The sequence below is a fragment of the Ovis aries genome, chromosome 2 (genome assembly GCF_016772045.2).
Source record: "Ovis aries strain OAR_USU_Benz2616 breed Rambouillet chromosome 2, ARS-UI_Ramb_v3.0, whole genome shotgun sequence".
Lineage (NCBI taxonomy): Eukaryota > Metazoa > Chordata > Mammalia > Artiodactyla > Bovidae > Ovis > Ovis aries.
In genome coordinates, this window is record NC_056055.1 from 150,473,302 (window position 1) to 150,497,103 (window position 23,802).

Genomic DNA, 23,802 nt, shown 5'->3' on the forward strand with positions numbered 1-23,802 from the left:
TTCATTAAAGAATTTGTAAAGAAAAGTTTCCATGTGGTAAAACAGTATTTCTGAAGATTTTTGGTTATAGTAGATAAAATTTTACTCTCCTGAAGACTTGCATAAAACTTATAGATAGATCTCCAGCCCTAATAGAATAATTTCTTTTCAGAATCACTAGGGCTGCGTAGTAAAGTTCTAAGGAAAATTGAAGAACTGAGGACAAAGGTGAAAACCCTTTCTTCTGAAATTCCTGATGAATTTATATGTCCAATAACTAGGGAGCTTATGAAAGATCCTGTCATCGCATCAGGTATGTATGATGCTATTCTAAGTTTCAGGGTGTATTACATCCTAAATGAGTAAACAGGGGGGACCACAGAAGTTTGTTTACATGTGGAAAATTTTCAAAATTATTGTTACATTTCTCACAAGTAGTGAGACTAATAGTTGTTTTATTTAATAAAAACAAGTAGCTGTTTTATTCTTTTTAAAAATTCCTTAGATCTGAGGTGAACTGTTGAACACTGTGTATTTCTTTTTTTTTAATTGGAGTGTAATTGCTTTACAATGTTGTTAGTTTCTGCTGTACAACAAAGTGAATCAGCTATATGTATGCAATTACATATATCCCCTCCCTCTTGAACCTCCTTTCACCACTCTCCAATCCTACCCCTCTAGGTCATCACAGGCACCAAGCTGAGCTCCCTGTGCTACACAGCAGTTTCTTGATAGTGTGCGTGTGTGCGTGTGTGTGTGTGTGTGTGTGTGTCAGTCCTGATCTCTCAGTCCATCCCGCTGTCCCCTTCTCCCCACTGTGTCCACACGCCGATTCTCTTTATCTGCTTCTCTTTTCCTGCCCTGCAAATAGTTTATCTGTAGTATTTTTTCCTGGATTCCACATATATGCATTAATATTCGATACTTGTTTTTCTCTTTTTGACTTACTTCACTCTGTACAACAGAGTGCTGACATCTGCTGCTCTGCAAATAACCCAATTTCATTCATTTTTCTGGCTGAATAATATTCCTGTGTGTGTGTACACACACACACATAGGATAACTTCTTGATCCATTCATGTGTCATTGGAGATTCAGACTGCTTCCACATCCTGGATGTTGTAAATAGTGGTGCAATTAATGTCTTTTTTTTTTTTTAACTTTTTTTATAAAAACAGTCACCTAACATAAAATTTATGATCTTAATCATATTTAAGGATACAGTTCAGTAGTGTAAAGTGTATTCACATTATTGTGAAACAGAAATAGATCGCCAATACTTGTCATCTTATAAAACTGAAACTCTGTGCCCATGTAAACAACTCCCCTTTTCCCTCTCTCTCCAGTCTTTGGTCGGAGAAGGCAACGGCATCTCACTCCAGTACTCTTGCCTGGCAAATCCCATGGATGGAGGAGCCTGGTAGGCTGCAGTCCATGGGGTTGTTAGGAGTCTGACACAACTGAGTGACTTCACTTTCACTTTTCACTTTCATGTATTGGAGAAGGAAATGGCAACCCACTCCAGTGATCTTGCCTGGAGAATCCCAGGGATGGGGGAGCCTGGTGGGCTGCCGTCTCTGGGGTCACACAGAGTCGGACATGACTGAAGTGACTTAGCAGCAGCAGCAACCAGCTTCTGGTAACTACTGTTCTACATTCTGATTCTATGAATCAGAGAATCTCTACTTTAGAGAACGCAGATAAAGTTGAATCATACATTTATCTTTTTGTGACTGGCTTAACATAATAACTTCAAAATTTATCCATGTTGTGGGATTTCCTTTTTGAAGACTAAATTATATTCATGGTGTGTGTATACCACATTTTGTTTATTCATTTATCCACTGATGGAGATTAGGGTTGCTTTCACTTCCTGGCTATGTGAATAGTGCTGTTTTAAATATGAGGGTGCAGATGTCTCTTTGAGACCCTGCATTCAGTTCTTTTGGATATATACCAAGAAGTGAGATGGCTATCTCATACAATAGTTCTGTTTGTGATTTTTTTTTGAGGAACCTCCATAATGTTTTCCATACCAGTTACACCATTTTACAATTTTACAATCTCACCAAACTTTCCACAAGAGTTCAGATTTCTCCATATCCTTATCAACACTTGTTATTTTCTGTTGTTTTGATTGTGAATATTTATATTCACGGTGTCTCCTTGTGGTTTTTATTTGAATTTCTTAAAATTAAAAAGATGTTAAGTATCTTGTCACATGTTTAATGGCACTGGTATATCATTTTTGGAGAAATGTATTTTCAGTTCCTTTGGACATATTTTAAATGGGTTATTTGATTTTTTTATTGTTGACTTGTAGCAGTTCTTTGCATATTCTGGATATTAATCCCTTATCAGGTATATGATTTATAGAAGTTTACTTCTGTTTCATAGGTTGTCCTTTTTTTTTTCAGTTTATTTTATTGGAGTATAATTGCTTTACACTGTTGTGTTGGTTTCTGCTGTACAACAAAGTGAGTCAGCTATATGTTCACATGTATCAGCTCCCTCCCGAACCTCCCTCCCAGACCCTCCCCTCTCTCTAGGTCATCTTTCCCTATGCTCCCTGTAACTTCTCAATAGCTATCTGTTTTACACATGGTAGTGTATATATGTCCACACCACTTTCCCAGTTTGTCTCACCCTCCACTTCCCCCCATGTCAACATAGCCATTGTCTCCATTTAGGGCTCTGTTCATCTATGTACACTTTTCCTAGATTTCATATATATGCATTAATATATGATATTTTCCTTTCTGACTTACTTCACTCTGTATGGCATACTCCAGGTCCATCCGTATCTCTACAAATGACCCAATTTCATTCATTTTTATAGCTGAGTAATACTGTGTGTGTGTGTGTATATCACATATTTATCAATTCATGTGTCAGTGAACATTTAGATTGCGTCCGTCTCCTGGTTATCGTAAATAGTCCTACAGTGAACATTGGGGTACATAAGTCTTTTTGAATTATGATTTCCTCAGGGTATATGTGCAGTAGTGGGATTATTGCGTCATATGGTAGTTATATTTTCAGTTTTTTAAGAAACCTCCAAACTGTTTTCCATAGTGGCTGTATCAATTTACATTTCCACCAGCAGTGCAAGAGGGTTCCTTTTTATCCACATCCTCTTCAGCATTTATTGTTTGTAGATTTTATGATGATGGCCATTCTGACCAGTGATTAATCATTGTAGTTTTGATCTGCATTTCTCTAACAACTAGTGATGCTGAGTGTCTTTTGCTGGGTTTGTTGGCCGTCTGTCTTTGATTTCTCCATCAAATCTGAATGCAAGTATTGCTGGGTAGAATATTCTTGGTTGTAGGTTCTTCCCTTTCATCACTTTAAATATATCGTGCCATTCCCTTCTGGCTTGTAGAGATTTTGTTGAGAAATCAGCAGATAGCCCGTTGGGAGTTCCCTTGTATGTTATTTGTCATTTTCCCTCCTTATTGTTTTTAATACTTTATCTTTGTCTTTAATTTTTGTCAGTTTGATTACTGTGTGTCTCGGTGTGTTCCTCCTCGGGTTTTTTTCTGCCTGGGATTCTCTGTGCTCCTGGACTTGGTTGACTACTTCCTTTCCAGTGTTCAGGAATTTTTCAGCTATGTCATCAAATATTATCTCAGGTCCTTTCTCTCTTTCTCCTCCTTCTGCCTCAGTTACTCTGTTACTGATTCCTTCTAGTGTATTATTCATCTCTGTTTGTTCTTTAGTTTTTCTAGATTTTGATAAACATTTCTTGTATCTTCTCCATTGTTTTCCCGAGATCCTGGAGCATCTTCACTATCATTATTCAAAATTCTTTTTCTGGAAGGTTACCTATCCCTACTTCATTTAATTGTGTATAGTCTGAAGCCAGAAAGGTTGATTCCTCCAGCTCCATTTTTCTTTCTCAAGATTGCTTTGGCTTATCAGCATCTGTTTATTTCCATACAAATATTAAAAATTTTTGTACTGGTTCTGTGAAAACTGCCCTTAGTAATGTGATGAGGATTGCATTAAATCTGCAGATTATATAGGGGAGTCTAGTCATTTTTACAATATTGATTCTTTTGCTCCAAGAACATATTATCTCTCTCTGTGTCGTCTTTGATTTCTTTCATCAGTGTCTTACAGTTTTCTGCATACAGGCTTTTGTCTCCATAGGTAGGTTTATTCTTAGGTATTTTATTCTTTTTGTTGCAGTGGTAAGTGGGATTGTTTCCTTAATTTCTCTTTCTTATTTTTTTTGTTGTTAGTTTGTAGGAATTCAAGGGATATCTGTGTATTGATTTTGTATTCTGTGACTTTACTAAATTCACTGAATAGCTCTAGTAATTTTCAGATGTTATCTTCAGGGTTTTCTATGTATAGTATCCTGTTGTCTGCAGACAGTGACAGCTTTACTTCTTTTTCAATCTGGATTCCTTTCATTTCTTTTTCTTCTTTGATTGCTATGGCTAGGACTTCCAAACTACGTTGAATAATAGTGGTGAGAATGCACACCCTTGTCTTATTAGGCCTTAGAGGAAGTACTTTCAGTTTTTTACCATTGAGAATAATATTTGTTGTGGGTTTGTTTTATACGGCCTTTATTGTGTTGAGGTAGGTTCCTTCCATACCAAATTTTCTGAAGTTTTTTTTTTCATAAATGGGTGATGAAATCTGTCAAAAGCTTCTTCTGCATTTTTTGGGATTATTATATGATTTTTATCTTTCAATTGGTAATATGGTGTATCACATTGATTTGTGTATATTGACGAATCCTTGCATCCTTGGGATAAACTTAAACTTGATCATAGTGTATGATCCTTTTTACGTGTTACTGGATTCTGTTTGCGAGTATTTTTTGAGGATTTGTGTATCTGTGTTCATCAGTGTTATTGGTCTGTGATTTTCTTTTTGATATCTTTGTTTAATTTTGGTATCAGAGGATGGTGGCCTCATAGAACAAGTTTGAGAGTATTCCTCCCTCTGCAATTTTTTGAAAGTTTTTGAGAATAGGTGCTAACTGGTCTCTCAAAAATTGGATAGAATTCACCTATGACGCCATCTGGTCCTGGACTTTTGTTTGTTGGAGGATTTTTAATTATGGCTTCAATGTTATTACTTGTGATTAGTCCATTGATATTTTCTGTTTCTTCATGGTTCAGTCTTGGTGGGTTATACCTTTCTAAGAATTTGTCCATTTCTTCTGGGTTGTCCATATTATTTGCTTGCAGTTGCTTGTAGTAGTCTCTTAATGATCCTTTGTATTTTTGTAGCATCAGTTGTAACTTCTCCTTTTTCATATTTAATATTATTGATTTGAATCTTCTTCCTTTTTTCTTGATGAGTTTGGCTAAAGGTTTATCAATTTAATCTTCTCCAAAAATCAGCTTTAGTTTTTTTGATCTTTGCTGCTATTGTCTTCGTTTCTGATTCATTTTTTCTTCTCTGATCTAGTTGTGTAGTTCTTCTCTAGTTGTGGAGTCTTCTTTCTCTAGTTGTTTTACATGTAAGATTAGATTGTTTATAGATTTCTCTTGTACTTGAGGTGATAGTTGGTTGTGTTTATGTTGTCATTTGTTGCTATCTATTTCATAAATTTCCTCTTTGATTTCTTCTCTGACTTTTTGAGTATTTAGTACTAAACAAACGTGTTTGTGTTTTTTGTAGTTTTTTAAAATTTTTCCTGTAATTGATTTCCAATCTCATAGTGTTGTGGTAAAAAAAGATGCTTGATATAATTCCAGTTTTCTTAAGTTTAATGAGGCTTCATTTGTGACCCAAGATGTGATCTATCCTGGAGAATGTTACATGTGCGCTTGAGAAGTTGTTCAAAAACTTGATGTTCAAGATGGTTTTAGAAAAGGCAGAGGAACCAGAGATAAAATTTCCAACATTCCCTGGATCATCAAAAAAGCAAGAGAGTTCCAGAAAAACATCTATTTCTGCTTTATTGACTATGCCAAAGCCTTTGACTGTGTGGATCACAATAAACTGTGGAAAAGTCTGAAAGAGATGGGAATATCAGACCACCTGACTTGCCTCTTGAGAAACCTATATGCAGGTCAGGAAGCAACAGTCAGATCTGGACATGGAACAACAGACTGGTTCCAAATTGGGAAAGGAGTATGTCAAGGCTGTATATTGTCACCCTGCTTATTTAACTTATATGCAGAGTACATCATGAGAAACGCTGGACTGGATGAAGTGCAAGCTGGAATCAAGATTGCTGGGAGAAATATCAATAACCTCAGATATGCAGATGACACCACCCTTATGGCAGAAAGTGAAGAACTAGAGCCTCTTGATGAAAGTGAAAGAGGAGAGTGAAAAAGTTGGCTTAAAGCTCAACATTCAGAAAACAAAGATCATGGCATCTGGTTCCATCACTTCATGGCAAATAGATGGGGAAACAGTGAGAGACTTTATTTTGGGGGGCTCCAAAATCACTGCAGATGGTGATTGCAGCCATGAAATTGAAAGATGCTTACTCCTTGGAAGGAAAGTTATGAGCAACCTAGACAACATATTAAAAAGCAGAGACATTACTTTGCCAACAATGGTCTGTCTAGTCAAGGCTATGGTTTTCCTGTGGTCATGTATGGATGTGAGAGTTGGACTGGGAAGAAAGCTGAGTGCCGAAGAATTGATGCGTTTGAACTGTGGTGTTGGAAAAGACTCTTGAGAGTCCCTTGGACTGCAAGGAGATCCAACCAGTCCATCCTAAAGGAGATCAGTCCTGAATATTCATTGGAAGGACTGATGTTGAAGCTGAAACTCCAATCCTTTGGCCACCTGATGCGAAGAGCTGACTCATTTGAAAAGACCCAGATGCTGGGAGGGATTGAGGGCAGGAGGAGAAGGGGACGACAGAGGATGAGATGGTTGGATGGTATCACTGACTCAATGGACATGAGTTTGGGTGAACTCCGGGAGTTTGTGTTGGACAGGGAGGCCTGGCGTGCTGCAGTTCATGGGGTCACAAAGAGTCGGACACGACTGAGCAACTGAACTGAGGTGATAGTGAATTGCTATAAACTTCCCTCTTTGAAATGCTCATGCTATGTCCCATAGGTTTTAGATAGTTGTGTTTATGTTGTCATTTGTTGCTATCTATTTTTTAAAATTTCCTCTTTGATTTCTTCTCCGACTTTTTGAATATTTAGTACTAAACAAACGTGCTTGTGTATTTCGTAGTTTTTTTTTTTTATTTTTCCTGTAATTGATTTCCAATCTCGTAGTGTTGTGGTAAAAAAAAAGATGCTTGATGTAATTCCAATTTTCTTAAGTTTACTAAGGCTTCATTTGTAACCCAAGGTGTGATCTATCCTGGAGAATGTTCCATGTGCACTTGAGAAGAAAGTGTATTCTGCTGGTTTTGGATGTAATGTCCTATAAATAACAATTATGTCTATCTGATCTAATGTTTCATTTAAGGCTTGTTTTTCCATATTAATTTTCTGTCTGGATGATCTCTCCATTGGTGAAAGTGGAGTATTAAAGTACACCACTATTACTGAGTTACTGTTAATTTCCCCTTTTATGGCTGTTAACATTTGCCTTTTGTTTTGAGCTGCTCCTGTGTTGGGTGCATAATATTTAAAATGGTTATATTGTCTTCTTGGATTGATCCCTTGATCATTATGTAGTATCCTTCCTTCTTTTAGCAGTCTTTAAAGTCTGTTTTTTCTGATATGAGTATTTCTACTCTAGCTTTATTTTGATTTCTATTTGCATGTAATATCTGTTTCCATCACCTCACTTCCAATCTATATGTGTCCCTAGATCTGAAGTGGGCCTCTTGTAGACAGCATATATAAGGGTCTTGTTTTTGTATCCATTCAACCATTTTGTATCTTTTGGTTGGAGCATGTAATCCAGATCCATTTAAGGTAATGATTGATATGTATGTTCCTATTACCATTTTCTTAATTGTTTTGGGTTTATTTTTGTAGGTCTTTTTCTTGTTTTGCAAATAGAGAAGTTCATTTGGCATTTGTTTTAAAGCTGGTTGATGGTGCTGAATTCTCCTAGCTTTTGTTTGTCTGTAAAACTTGTGATTTCTCTGTTCCATTCTGGGTAGAGTATTCTTGATTGTTGGTCTTCCCTTTCATGACTTCTCACAGAGTATTCTGACCTAGAGTTTCTGGTGAAAAATCAGCTGATAACCTTATGGGGATTCCCTTGTATGTTGTTGGTTGCTTTTTCCTTGCTGCTTTTAATATTTTTTCTTTGAATGTAATTTTTGTTAGTTTGATTACTATGTCTCTGTGTGTTTCTCCTTGGGTTTTTCCTGTGTGGGAAACTGTGCTTCCTGCACTTGAGTGACTATTTCCTTTCCCATGTTAGCTAAGTTTTTTACTATAATCCTTCAAATATTTTCTCAGACCTTTCATCTTTCTCTTTTTCTTCTGAGACCCCTATGAAACAAATGTTAGTGCATTTTAATGTTGTCCCAGAGGCCTCTGAGACTGTCCTCATTTCATTCTTTTTCTTTATTCTGCTCCTCAGTAGTTATTACCATCATTCTATCTTCAGGCTCACTCATTTGTTCTGCTTTGGTTACTCTATTTGTTCTGGCATGTTTTTCATTTCAGTTATTGTGTTGTTCAGCACTGTCTGTCTGTCCTTTAGTTCTTCTAGGTCCTTGTTAAACATCTCTGTTTTTTTGATCCATGCCCCCTTTCTATTTCTGAGATTTTGGATCATCTTTACTATCAGTACTCTGAATTCCTTTTCAGGTAGGTTGTCTATTTCCTCTTCATTAATTTGGTCTTTGGTTATTACCTTGCTCCTTCATCTGTACCATATTTTTGGATGTCTCTGTTTGTTTTTTTTTTTTTTTGATGGGGGTGTGGTCTGTATTTCTGTCTTGCTCATTGTTTGGCCTAAGGTATCCAGCACTGGAGTTTGCAGGCAGTTGGGTGGAACCAGGTCTTGGTACCAAGATGAGGGCCTCTGGGGGATCTCTTGCTGATTAATATTCTCTGGGGTCTGAAGTTCTCTGTTAGTACAGTGGTTTGAATTTGGTGCTCCTGCCACAAGAGCTCAGGCCCAACCCTGGCCTGAGAGCCAAGACCCTGGTTACTCAGGGATTCTGCCCATCTCCTTAGGTGTTCGAAGTCCCCCACCAGCACCTTGTAGGTGCCCTAGTTGTGACGAGATGCAAACTCTGCATCCTCCTACTCGGGCATCTTGAAGGAAGTGCCTGTTTAAACCTTTAGGGTGAGGTGCCATTACTCTGTGACCCTGACTAGAGGGGATTAATGAGTCCCTAGAGCATTAGAGATTGCGTTATAGGTGTTGGGAGCCAAGTCGTTACAGATGAGTCTGAAGGGAGAAACCTTTGCACTGGGACACCTGGGTGTCTCTCATCCCAGGGCTCCTTGCAAACATTATATATTTCTTAATGAATAAAATTGGATAAGGTGGGTTTGGATAAGATTAGAGAAAAAGGAATACATTTTACAAACTTAACTGAAACTTGTGAAATATGTATTTTGTCACTGGAATGTAACATCAAAATATTGTTTTCTGAGAGAGATTCTTGAGATCTGTTATTTGGCTATCATGAATTTAAAAACCTTTACAGAAATAAGAATTTAGAGATCATGAAGTTACATCTTTCTGCATGGTTTCCTAGTCTTTGTCAATAAACATAGACATACATACTTTATGTAATTATAATCAGCAGATCTGTATTAAGTTGTGCTTTCATTTTTGACTATTCTGAATATTGACTTAGTCTACATAATTTTCATTTTTAATAACTTTATTCCATTATGACTTAGTGCTACAATTTAACTCTTCTGCTATTTGGTGTATGTATATGTTTAAGAAGCTTTATATTGTGAATAGCCATGCACTGCTTGGGCTTCCCAGTTGGCTCAGATGATAAAGAATCCTCCTGCAGTGTGGGAGACCTGGGTTCGATCCCTGGGTTGGGAAGAACCTCTGGAGAAGGGGATGGCAACCTGCTCCAGTATTGCCTGGTGAATGTGCATGGACAGAGGAGCCTGGCGCGCTACAGTCTGTGGGGTCACAAAGCGTCTGACGCGACTAAACAACTAAGCACAGCACAGCTGTCTTGGTAGTCCTTTCATCGTGTAACCAGTTATTTAGTGGTGTTTTCATGGCATGTATGCCTCAAAGCAGAGTTAACCTGTCAGAGAATATCTTACAATCATTAAAAAGAACAGTTTTAATAGTTCTTGTCAGATTTGTTACTAGATTGTTTCCTAGGAAACAAATTTTAGAGTACTACCAGAAATGTACTTAAGGGTACCTGTTTTTCTGGCTTTGTGATCACTGAGTTTTAGAACTCATTTATTTTTGTAAATTTAATAGTTGTTTGAAACCTACTCTGTATTGCTAGGGAGGCAATGCTTTTTTCTACATGACAGGTTACCATTTAAATATGACTTGGTAAACGACATAAATTACCTTAGGGACTTAAATATTGCCCTTATATTTTTTGTGTGCATTATTAGTGAAACTAATCACATGGAATCTTGTTAGTATCGTTTTAATATATTTGATGGCTTCTACTTGCTCTGAACTTTTGTAGGCAGAAGCATTTTATTTATACAAGTATAAACATTTATACAAGTATAAACATTTTCTTCTAGTTTTCAAAAGTGCTTATTTCTCATGCATTTGGGATTTTATGTTTGCTCTGAGATATGATTGAACCAGAGCATATCTTTCTATTTTCTGCAGATATTCTCTTCTAATTGTAAAATATCCTCATTGGATTAAAAAATTTTAAATACAGGTATATAAAGTGAGTCATCTCATCCATCTGGTCTGATGTCCCAGGTACTAAAGATAAGAACTAATACCAGTTCAGTATATAATTCTAGATATTTTTTCTGTGTATTCTTAAATTTAATTTTAAATACCAATACAATCAATATATTTTTACACAACTGGACTTATACACTTTATACTGTTCTCTATCACGTCTTTTTCCTTTTGTTGCTGAAATGTTCATTAATGTTTGCCTACTTCTCAGTATGTAGTCATCTCTAAATGCTGTTTTAATTTTTCTTGATTTAGTTCCCACAGAAAGAGTAAGGCATAATGTTATCTGTTGACACTTTACTCTTTTTAAAGACTGACTAGTATTCAGGTGTATTAGTGTCTTCTATTTCATTCCCAGTTGATTTTTTTATTGTTTAAATTTATCTTGTCCTCTTAGTCTTAATGTAAATGTTTCTGTTGAAATAAATTACCTAAAACTTCAATTACTGAAGAAGGATACTGACAAATTATCCTCTCAACATCATATGGGGTCTCTATTTCCCATATCTTTGCTTATACTTTGCAATCTTTTAAACTTTCTCATTCTAATAACTGAAAAGTAATCTGTTTTTATTTCTTTTATTATATTGAGTTTGAACATTTTAAATGTTTTAATCATTTATAATTTTTTTTTTTTTCTTGTCTTAGATTTTTTTTATTTTTTAAATTTTAAAATCTTTAATTCTTACATGCATTCCCAAACATGAACCCCCCTCCCACCTCCCTCCCCATAACATCTTTCTGGGTCATCCCCATGCACCAGCCCCAAGCATGCTGCATCCTGCGTCAGACATAGACTGGCGATTCAATTCACATGATAGTATACATGTTAGAATGTCATTCTCCCAAATCATCCCACCCTCTCCCTCTCCCTCTGTGTCCAAAAGTCCGTTATACACATCTGTGTCTCTTTCCCTGTCTTGCATACAGGGTCATCATTGCCATCTTCCTAAATTCCATATATATGTGTTAGTATACTGTATTGGTGTTTTTCTTTCTGGCTTACTTCACTCTGTATAATCGGCTCCAGTTTCATCCATCTCATCAGAACTGATTCAAATGAATTCTTTTTAACGGCTGAGTAATACTCCATTGTGTATATGTACCACAGCTTTCTTATCCATTCATCTGCTGATGGACATCTAGGTTGTTTCCATGTCCTGGCTATTATAAACAGTGCTGCGATGAACATTGGGGTACCAGAATTGAAAGAGACACATGTACCCTAATCATTTATAATTTAAGTGACTCTTTCATGAGCATTTAATTCAAATTTAGTTCTATTATTTTTAGTTTTTATTATTTAATAAGAAATATTCTTATGGGAGGTAGGATGATCTAATAGTTGAGCACATGAACTGAAGATCCAGACTGCCTGGATCTGAAATTATTTCATTACTTTACTTGCTGAGTTACCTCATGGAGGACTATATATTTTTCCTTATGTACCAAATAAGATGCTGGCGCTTAATCTCATGAATTCTTTTAAGCATCAAATGAATTAATGCTTATTAAGTACTTACAAGACCAGTACTCAATCATCATCAGTAAGTTTGAGCAAAACTCTGGGCAATGGTGAAGGACGGGAAGTCTGACTTGCTGCAGTCCATAGGGTTGCAAAGAGTCAGACACTAATGAGCAACTGAACGACAACAAGAATGAAATTCTCTATGAGCATAGTAATGGTTGTATTTTTTTTTTTTACTTTTTTTTTGTTTGTTTTTTATTTTTTAAATTTTAAAATCTTTAATTCTTACATGCATTCCCAAACATGAACCCCCCTCCCACCTCCCTCCCCAGAACATCTTTCTGGGTCATCCCCATGCACCAGCCCCAAGCATGCTGCATCCTGCGTCAGGCATAGACTGGCGATTCAATTCACATGATAGTATACATGTTAGAATGTCATTCTCCCAAATCATCCCACCCTCTCCCTCTCCCTCTGAGTTCAAAAGTCCGTTATACACATCTGTGTCTCTTTCCCTATCTTGCATACATGGTCGTCATTGCCATCTTCCTAAATTCCATATATATGTGTTAGTATACTGTATTGGTGTTTTTCTTTCTGGCTTACTTCACTCTGTATAATCGGCTCCAGTTTCATCCATCTCATCAGAACTGATTCAAATGAATTCTTTTTAACGGCTGAGTAATACTCCATTGTGTATATGTACCACAGCTTTCTTATCCATTCATCTGCTGATGGACATCTAGGTTGTTTCCATGTCCTGGCTATTTGGCTTTAGTATATCAGCACCTTTATTTGCAGTTGAAAGAAACTCAATTTGAATTAGGTTAAGCAGAAATGGTAATTAATTTATTAAAAAGTTACTGTGTGTCTCATGAAACACTTACACCAGAGACGTGAATGTCGTCATGGTACCGTTTCTTATCTATTCAGAGACTTGGGAATATTCACCTTCTGTGATATGCGGTATGCCTTTTCTATGTGGTGGAAAAACAAGAACACCAGTAGGTCCCAAATTTTACATTTATATAACTTCAGCAACCAGAGAGAGTCCGTTCTGACATTTCTTTCTAGTGTCAACTCCAGCGGAGAAGGCAATGGCACCCCACTCCAGTACTCTTGCCTGGAAAATCCCATGGACGGAGGAGCCTGGTAGGCTGCAGTCCATGGGGTCACTAAGAGTCGGACACGACTGAGCGACTTCCCTTTCACTTTTCACTTTCATGCATTGGAGAAGGAAATGGCAACCCACTCCAGTGTTCTTGCCTGGAGAATCCCGGGGACGGGGGAGCCTGGTCGGCTTCTGTCTATGGGGTCTCACAGAGTTGGACACGACTGAAGCAACTTAGCAGCAGCAGCAGCAGCAGCAGCAGTCAACTCCAAAAATCCCTGAGACTTCAAATCTGAGCTAGGAGCCTATCCCAGTGGTAGTCTTTTCAGGAATGAGGTGTGGTACTGAGATTTATCTAACTATGGAGAGTAAAGTTTTATATCAATGGGGGCACATCATATGGAGGATTGTGGTGGAGGGACAGTTTCCAAAAAAGGGGTACAAACCAAATAATAAATATTCATAGTTACTTAATTATTTTTGAAGATTTTAAAAAATTTTTATTGAGATATAGTTGCTTTTTCTACTGTAGAGTGAAATCAGTCAGCTATACATATACAGATATCCACTCCCTTTTGGACTTTGTTCTGATTCAGGTCATCACAGAGCCTTAAGTATGAGTTCCCTCTGCTATACAGTATGTTCTCATTACTATGGCTGAGTTTCTTTGTTATTATAGTATCAATAGTGTATATGTGTCAAGCCCAATCTCCAATTCTTCCCACCACCCCTTTGCCCCTTGGTATCCCTATTTTTGTTCTCAACATCTGTGTCTATTTCTACCTTGCAAGTAAGATTATCTGTACCATTTTTCTAGACTCCATATATGTGTTAATTTATGATATTTGTTTTTCTCTTTCTGACTTCACTCTTTGTGGTATTCTTTAGGGTCCCTTCATAGCTCTACAAATGACTCAATTTTGTTACTTTTTATGGCTGAATAATAGTCCATTGTATATATATATATATATATACATACCACATCTTATTTATACATTTCTCTGTTCATGGACATTTAGGTTACTTCCATGTCTTGGCTGTTGTAAACAGTGCTGGTGTGAACACTGGGGTGCATGTATCTTTGAATTATGATTTTCTGTGAGTACATGCCTAGTAGTGAGATGCCTGGGTCATACAGGAGTTCTTTCTTGAGTTTTTAAGAAAACTTTGTACTGTTTTCCATAGTGGCTGTATCAGTTTATACTCCCATGAGCAGTGCATGAGGGTTCCCTTTTCTTCATACTCTGTCCAGTGTTTATTGTATGATTTTTTTTTTTAACAATGATTTATTTATTTATCCAGTTTGGTCCATCCTGGGTCTTTGTCGCTATTCAGGCTTCTCTCTAAATACGATGAGTAGCGGGGAGGGGCTACTCTAGTTTTGGAGCATGGGCTTCTCATTATGGGGGCTTCTCATTATGGGGGCTTCTCTTATTGCAGAGCGCAGGCCTCTATAGTTGGAGCAAGTGGGCTCAGTAGTTGTGGCTCCTGGGCCCTAGAGCACAGGTTCAATCAATAACTGTGGCACATGGACTTAACTGCCCAGTGGCATGTGGGATTTTCTAGGATGGGGACTGAACCCTTGTCTCCTGCATTGTCAGGCAGATTCATTACCACTGACACATCAGGGAAGCCCTGTAGATTTATTTTTGATGCTGGCCGCTCTGACTGGTGTGAGGTGATACCTCATAGTAGTTTTAATTTGCATTTCTCTAATAATGAGTGGTGTTGAACATCTTTGCATGTGATTGGTGGTCTTGTGTATGTCTTCTTTGGAGAAATGTTTGTTTTGGTGTCTTATGCCCATTTTTTGATTGGGTTGTTTATTGATTTGATAATTGAGTTGCATGAGCTGCTTATGTATCTTGTGGAGAGTAATCATTTGACAGTTGCTTCATTTGCTATTCTTTTCTCCCATTCAGAGGATTTTCTTTTTGTCATCTTTATGGTTTCCATTGCTACATTTAATTAGGTCCAATTGTTTATTTTTGTTTTTATTTCCATTACACTAGGAGGTGGCTCAAAGAGGATCATGCTTTGATTTATGTCAGAGTGTTCTTCCTATGTTTTCCTCTGACAGTTTGTGTCTGGCCTTGCATTCAGATCTGTAATCCATTTTGAATTTATTTTTGTATGTATTGTTAGAGAGTCGTCTAATTTCATTCTTTTACGTGTAGCTATCTAGTTTTCCCGACATTATTTATTGACAAGGCTGTCGTTCTCCATTGTATATTTGACTCCTTTATCATAGATTAGGGGACCACAAATGTGTGGGTTCATCTCTGGCCTTCTGTCCAGTTCCATTGATCTATAGATCTGTTTTTGTGACAGGAGCATACTGTCTTGATTACTGTGGCTTTGTAGTATAGTCTGAGGTCAGGAAGCCTGATTCCTCCAGCACCATTTTTCTTTCTCAAGATTGCTGTGGCTATTTTGGGTCTTTAATGTTTTCATACAGATTATAAATTTTTTTGTTTTATTTTTGTGAAAAATACACTTGGTAATTTGATAGGAATTATGTTGCATCTGTACATTGCTTTGGGTAGTATAGTCATTTCCACAGTATTGATTCTTCCAATTGAAGATTATAGTATAACTCTCCATCTGTGTCATTGATTTCTCTCATCTGTGTCTTAAGAGTTTTCTGTATACAGGTCTTTTCACTCCTTTGGTAGGCTTATTCCTAGATATTTTTTAATATTCAGTTCAGTTCACTTCAGTCGCTCAGTCCTGTCTGACTCTTTGTGACCCCATGAATCGCAGCATGCCAGGCCTCCCTGTCCATCACCATCTCCCGGAGTTCACTCAGACTCAGGTCCATCGAGTCCGTGATGCCATCCAGCCATCTCATCCTCTGTCGTCCCCTTCTCCTCCTGCCCCCAATCCCTCCCAGCATCAGAGTCTTTTCCAATGAGTCAACTCTTCACATGAGGTGGCTGTCTAGGTTGGTCATAACTTTCCTTCCAAGGAGTAAGCGTCTTTTAATTTCATGGCTGCAGTCACCATCTGCAGTGATTTTGGAGCCCCCCAAAATAAAGTCTGACACTGTTTCCACTGTTTCCCCATCTATTTCCCATGAAGTGATGGGACCGGATGCCATGATCTTCATAACTCAGCTGTAAATGTACCTGTATCTGCTCCCTCTTGAGCCTCTATTTTACCCCCACCATCCCACCCTACTAGATCATCACAGAGCACCCAGCTGAGCTCCTGGTGTAATACAGCAGCTTCCCACTAGCTGTTTATTTTATAAATGGTATTGTATATACGTCAGTGCTGCTCTGTCAGTTCATCCCACCCTCTCCATCCCCTGCTGTGTCCACAGGTCCATTCTCTATGTCTGCATCGCTATTCTTTTGCCCTGCAAATAGGTTCATTAGTACCATTTTTCTAGAATACACACATAAGTGTTAATATGCACTATTGGTTTTTCTGGCTTGACTTTACTCTATGACTGATTCTAGATTCATGCACATCACTACAGATGACCCAGTTTCTTTCCTTTTTATGGCCATGGAGTGATATTCCATGGTATATATGTACCACAACTTCTTTATCTATTCATCTGTCAGTGGACATCTAGTTTGCTTCCGTGTCCTGGCTATTGTAAATAGTGCTACAGTGAACATTGGGTACATGCAGTGGGATTGCTCGGTCCATATAATAGTGTCTTTTTTGTTTTTGTTTTTTAAGGAAAGTCCATACTGTTCTCCTTAGTGGCTGTATCAGTTTATATTCCCACCAACAGTGCAAGAGGTTTCCCCTTTCTCCACATCCTCTCCAGCATTTATTTTTTGTAGATTTGACGATGGCCATTCCTATCAGCGTGAGGTGATAGTTCAGTGTAGTTTTGATATGCATTTTTCTAGAGCAATGTTGAGCATCTTTTCATGTGTTTGGTGGTCTTCTGTATATTTTCTTTGGAGAAATGTCTGTTTAAGTCTTCAGCCCATTTTTTGATTGGGTTGCCTGTTTATCTGGTATTGAGCTGTATAAGCTCCTTGCATATTTTGGAGATTAATCCTTTGTCAGTTGCTTCATTTGCGAATATTTTCTCCCAGTTTGGGGGTTGTCTTTTTATCTTGCTAATAATTACTTTTTGGTGTGCAAAAGCTTTTAAGTTTAATCAGGTCCCATTTGTTTATTTCTGTATTTATTTCCATTACTCTAGGAAGCAGAGCAAAGACGATCTTGCTGCAGTTTATTTCAGAGTGTTCTGCCTATGTTTTCCTCTAGGAGTTTTATATTTCCTGGTCTTATATTTAGGTCTTTAATCCATTTTGTGTTTATGTTTGTGTATGGTGTTAGGAAGTGTTCTAAGTTCAATCTTTTATATATGGCTGTTCAGGTTTCCCAACACCACTTACTGAAGAGGATTTCTTTTCTCCATTGTATGTTCTTTTCTCCTTTGTCAAATTTAAGATGCCCGTAGGTGCATGAGTTTATCTCTGGGCTTTCCATTTTGTTCCATTGATCCGTGTTTCTATTTTTGTGCCAATACCATACTGTCTTGATAACTGTTATTTTGTAGTATAGTCTGAAGTCAGGACGGTTGATTTTCCAGCTCCATTTTTCCTTCTCAAGGTTGCTTTAGGTATTCAGGGTCTTTTTGTTTCCATACAAATTGTAAAAATTTTTGTTCTAGTTTTGTGAAAAATTGGTAATTCAATAGGTATTGCATTCAATCTGCAGATTGCCTGAAGTGAAGTGAAGTCGCTCAGTCATGTCCGACTCTTTGCGACCCCATGGACTGTAGCCTACCAGGCTCCTCCCTCCATGGGATTCTCCAGGCAAGAGTACTGGAGTGGGGTGCCATTTAGTCATTTTCACAGTATTGATTCTTTCAATCCAAGAACATAGTATACTCTCCGTTTGTGTCATCTTTGATTTCTCTCATCAGTGTCTTGTTTTCTGCATATATGTCTTTTGTCTCCATGGGTAGGTTTATTCCCAGATATTTTATTCTTTTTGTTGCAGTGGTGAGTGGGATTGTTTCCTTAGTTTCTCTTTCTGATTTTTTGTTGTTTGTGTATCAGAATGCAAGGGATTTCTATATATGAATTTTGTATCCTGCAACTTTACTAAATTTTCTGTGTACAGTATTGGGCTTCCCTGGTGACTCAGACAGTTAAAAAAAAAAAAAAAAAAAAACTGCCTGCAATGCAGGTGACCTGAGTTTGACGCCTGTGTTGGGAAGATCCCCTGGAGAAGGGAATGGCTACCCACTCCAGTACGACAGAAAGAACAGGCAGGCCTAGTATACTGTCATCTGCAAACAGTCAAGAGTTTTATTTCTTTTCCAGTCTGGATTCCTGTTAGGTTTCTTCTCTGCTTGCCTAACTAGGATTTCCAACACTGTGTTTAATAATAGTGGCAAGAGTGAGCACCCTTTCTTATTCCTGGTCTTAGAGGAAATGCTTTCGGTTTTCACCAGTGAGTGGCCTTTATTGAGTTAGGTTCCTTCTGTGCCTAATTTATGGTGAGTTTTTATCATATATAGTTGTTGAATTTTGATGAAAGCTTTTCCTGCATCTGTTGAGATTACCATATAGTTTTTATCTTTCAGTTTCTTATTTTGTGTCTCACATTGATTGATTTGTGTGTATTCATGCTCAGGATATAACCCCCTTCATCATGGTATGTGATCCTTCTTGATGAAATTTTAAATAGGATTGTTTTTGTGCTTTTTCTGATAGCTTGTTACTAACATATAGAAAGGCAACAGATATTTCTGTATCCTGTAGGCTTACTTATTTTATTCTACTTTTTTGGTGGAGACTTTAGGGTTATTCTACATATAGAATCCTGTCATCTGCAGATGTGGGTTTTCCTTCTTCCCTGGCAGCTTGGTTGCCTTTTCTTTTCTTGTCAGATTGCTGTGGTTTGGACTTTTAATACTGTGTTAAATAGATGTGGCAAGAGTGTGGACATCCTTGTCTCTGATTTTAGAGGAAAGGCTTTCAGCTTTTATCCACTGTGTATGATGTTAGCTGTGAGTTTTTCATAAATGGACTTTGTTATGTTGAGATGTGCCCTCTATACACAACTTTTATATCTTGAGTTTATATCCTGCAACTTTGTTAAATTTGTTGTGTGTGTGTGTGTATGGGGGTGATGGCTGGGAATCTGAATTACCCTCTTCACATATTGCTAGATTTGAGTTTTTTATCATCTTAAAATATTCTTACTGGAATCACTTAATGTATTTTGTCTCAAATTTGTCTCATTCATTTCAGTCTTGGCTCTCTTCTTTTCTTTCTTAATAGCTCCATGGTATACTTCTTTCATTTTATGTATTTAAAATAAACATAAGTGTACATCTTGAACTTTCACATAATAAAAAGTCAAGAAGGGTAGTCTATGAAGTATAGTTGATTTACAGTGTTAATTTCTAATGTACAGAAAAGTGATTCTTATAACTACATTAACTTTTTCATATTTTTTTCCATTATGGCTTATCACAGGTGATTGAATATAGATAGTTCCTTGTACTACATAGTAGGATTTTGTTGTTTATCCATCCCATATATAACAGTTTGCATCTGCTAATTCGAAACTCCCCATCCTTCCCTCCCTCTTGACAGCCACATGTAAGTCTATTTTTGTTTGTAGACATATTTATTCTAGATTCCACATGTAAGTGATACTGTATTTTTCTTTTTGACTTAGTATGATCTTTAGATCCATACATGTTGCTATAAACAACATTGCATTTTGGGGGGTAACAGTCCATTGTATATATGTACCTTATCATCTTTGTCCATTCATCTGTCAGTGGACATTTAGGTTGTTTCCATATCTTGAATATTGTAAATATGTTGCTATTAACATGGTGTGTGTATCTTTTTGAGTTATAGTTTTATCTGGATATATGCCCAGGAGTAGGATTGCTGGCTTATATAGTAGTTCCATTTTTAGTTTGAGGAACCCCATATTGCTTTCTATAGTATCTGCACCAGTTCACATTGCCACCAACAGTGTAGAAGGGTTCCTTTTTCTCTACACTCCATCCAGCATTATTTGTAGACTTTTTGATGATGGCCATTCTGACTGGTATGAGATACCTCATTGTAATTTTTATTTGCATTTCTCTAATAATTACTGATGTTGATCATCTTTTCAGATGCCTGCTGGCTATCTGTATGTCTTCTGCCCATTTTTTGATTGGATTTTAAGTTATTGATTGAGATGTATGAGCTGTTTGTGTATCTTAGTTAAGCCCTTGTCGGTCACATCATTCGCAAATATTTTCTCCCAGTCTATAAATATTCATTTTGTTTATAGTTTTCTTTGCTGAGAAGCACGTCTCTTTGGGGTATAGCTGCTTCAAGTATCATGTTTGTATGATCTTATTGTTGCACAAAGCAGTAATCTGTTCATTCTCATGTGTGAATATACAGTTTATTCATTCTACTGTTGGTAATCATTGTTGGCTGTTACACAGTGCTGCCATGAACCTTTCATCATTTTTTGAGTGAATATACATATGCATTTCTATTGGGTATATTCCTAGGAATGGATATATACTTATCAAGAGTGGTTGAATCAGTTTATGCTTCTACTAGCAGTGAGAGGATTCCAGTTGCTCTGCAGCGTCCCGTACATTTAGTATTGTCTTTGTTTTTCATTTTAACCATTATGGTACCATTTAGTTTTAAACTTTACTATTGACACAATTGTAGATTCACATTCCTTTCCTTAAGAAATAAGAGATATCTTGCACTTTTCCCAGTTCCTTCACTGGCAGCATTTTGCAGATGACACTATAATATTACAACGAGGCTATTAACACTGATGCAATTAACAATTCTTAGTTTTCCCCAGAAGTGCATTAAGTTGTATACAGTTTTGCCCCTATTGGAGGTTTTGAGTATGAACCACCAAGTCAAGACAAAACAGTTCCAAACCCACAAGGACCCTTCTTAATACCTTTTTATAACTACATACATCACCTGACTTGCTCTCTTCTCACTTCCACCCCAGTCTGTCCTGTTTCTAACATTTTGTCATCTCATATTCTTATATGGATGGACTTATACAGTAAATAACCTTTGGGTTATTTAATAACCTGAATAACATAATCCCCAGCAAGTCACCATCAGTTTATTTTTAGCTTTCCTGTGTTACTTTGTTTTAGAAGTGTTCCTTGTGGAAAAGATTAGGACTGAATTTTTAAAATTAACTGTCTTTAATGAAAGTGAAGTAAAAAGTCACTCAGTCGTGTCTGACTCTTTGTGACCCCATGGACTATACAACCCATGGAATTCTCCAGGCAAGAATACTGAAGTGGGTAGCCTTTTCCTTCTTCAGGGGATCTTGAACCCCAGTTTCCCGTACTGCAGGCAGATTTTTCACGAGCTGAGCCACAAGGGAAGCCCAAGAATATCTTTAATAGAATCAAACAGTTTTTCTTCTCCTAGTTCACCTTTTACTCTTCTTTCCTGGATTGATCATGTGTCCTCCCCCCGACCATGGTATTTTGGACGACCTGTACCTTACATCTGTTGAGTTAACCGTCTCAGGAAAAAAATTTAAGACCCATTTCTGCCTATATTTCAGCGTTCTTACAGTATTTTTTCATGTGTCCTTTTAAATTATGTGTGCAGTGATGAAAAACACTTAAGCAGCATAAATGTTTTTAAAATGTGGGGCCTCTTCCATATGCCAGTATATCCTTCCAAATATTTTTCTGTTCATTTATTTTGTTGTATAACACATGGGATGATATATTTAAATTTTTAATTTACTTAATATATGTCAGATAGTATTCCCTTGTTAGTATATTCAGAACTACTTCATTCTCAACTGCAGGACAGTATCTTATGGTATTAATGTTGCATAAATTAACCTACTCTGTTAAGACAGTTCTCCATTCATTCTATAGAGAAACATCCACAGGCATATTGTTATATACGTTTATTTAAATATTTCTGTTGGATTCATTCTTCATACTTATAGGCACTGCTGCTGTTGCTGCTGCTAAGTCGCTTCTGTCGTGTCTGACTCTACAACCCCATAGACGGCAGCCCATCAGGCTCCCCTGTCCCTGGGATTCTCCAGGCAAGCACACTGGAGTGGGTTGCCATTTCCTTCTCCAATGCATGAAAGTGAAAGTGAAGTCGCTCAGTTGTGTCCGACTCTTAGCGACCCCATGGACTGCAGCCTACCAGGCTTCTCCGTCCATGGGATTCCCCAGGCAAGAGCACTGGAGTGGGGTGCCATTGCCTTCTCCCCTTATAGGCACTGCGATAGTTTAATTATGCTTACCTTTATTTTTTAAATATTGTCCAATTTTTGTCCATTTTGACCTCCAGATAAATTTTAGAATTACTTTGTTGTACCTCAAAAGACAATCTTACTGACATTTTTATTATAATTACAAAAACTTTAAAAACTTAATTTGGGGATGGAATGAGTAGGAATAACAGCTTTGCACTAGTCAGGGTTTTTGTCTACTCTGAACATTTAAATATGTTAATTTTTAGTAAAAACCTAATAAATGTTAAGTACTTTGTGACATATTTAGAGAAAAATCAGCATTTTCTCTTATCTATTGAGAGTACATTCTTTGGCATCTGTTAAATATAAACATGTCAGTTTCTGATTTTTTTTGTTTTAGACAGGCATGTATTTTTATTTCTCTTGTTCAGGGTCCACTACTTCTTGAATGAATTCTGTGCCTTCTATCATTTCTGGGAAACTTTGCTATTCTCATTGTATATAGCTTCTCCTCCCTGCTTAGCAGTCTTCCATTCTGCATTGTCTTAATGCTGTAACCTTTTCATAAGAGGTTTTTTTTTTTTTCCTTCAAAATTTCAATAGTTATATTTGTCATTCTGGAAATTTGATTTAGCATGTAGATTAAGAGGCATAGATTCTTGACCCAAACCGCTTGAGTTTAAATCCTACCTCTGTCTTTCTGTATTTTTGTGACCTTGGAAAGTTATTCAAGCCTTGGGTTGAGTTACTTCTTAAAATTGTACATATTAAATAATATAGGTAACAGTGCCCTGGAACAGTCTGTGTGCGTGTGTGCATGGTAAGTCAACTTCAGTCATGTCCAACTCTTTGCGACCCTATGGACATACCCTGCCAGGCTCTCCTCTTGGAACACTCTAATGATACACAGCTGTATGAGTATTAATCATTTTCAAAGTACATTGTTTCTTCAGTTCATCCCCATTTTAGGAATCAGTTCAGTTCAGTTGCTCAGTTGTGTCCGACTCTTTGCGACCCCATGAATCGCAGCACACCAGGCCTCCCTGTCCATCACCAACTCCCAGAGTTCACTCAGACTCATGTCCATCGAGTCCGTGATGCCATCCAGCCATCTCATCCTCTGTCGTCCCCTTCTCCTCCTGCCCCCAATCCCTCCCGGCATCAGAGTCTTTTCCAATGAGTCAACTCTTCACATGAGGTGGCCAAAGTACTGGAGTTTCAGCTTTAGCATCATTCCTTCCAAAGA

The 23,802-nt window shown here is 37.3% G+C and overlaps 1 protein-coding gene across 6 annotated transcripts in view; it reads left to right on the forward strand.

The window, feature by feature from the left end:
* Positions 1-23,802, forward strand: part of WDSUB1 (WD repeat, sterile alpha motif and U-box domain containing 1) — a 65,488-nt gene that overhangs the window by 34,012 nt on the left and 7,674 nt on the right. For 2 of the 6 annotated variants that reach the window (XM_060409880.1, XM_060409879.1), the window contains 2 exons: positions 152-292; positions 22,296-22,397. In XM_060409880.1, the coding sequence (XP_060265863.1) occupies positions 152-292; positions 22,296-22,397 (243 nt within the window). Of the gene's footprint in view, positions 1-151; positions 293-1,325; positions 1,400-22,295; positions 22,398-23,802 lie in introns of all 6 variants that reach the window. The other 4 variants (XM_060409881.1, XM_060409882.1, XM_012136406.5 and 1 more) reach the window with 2 other exon arrangements.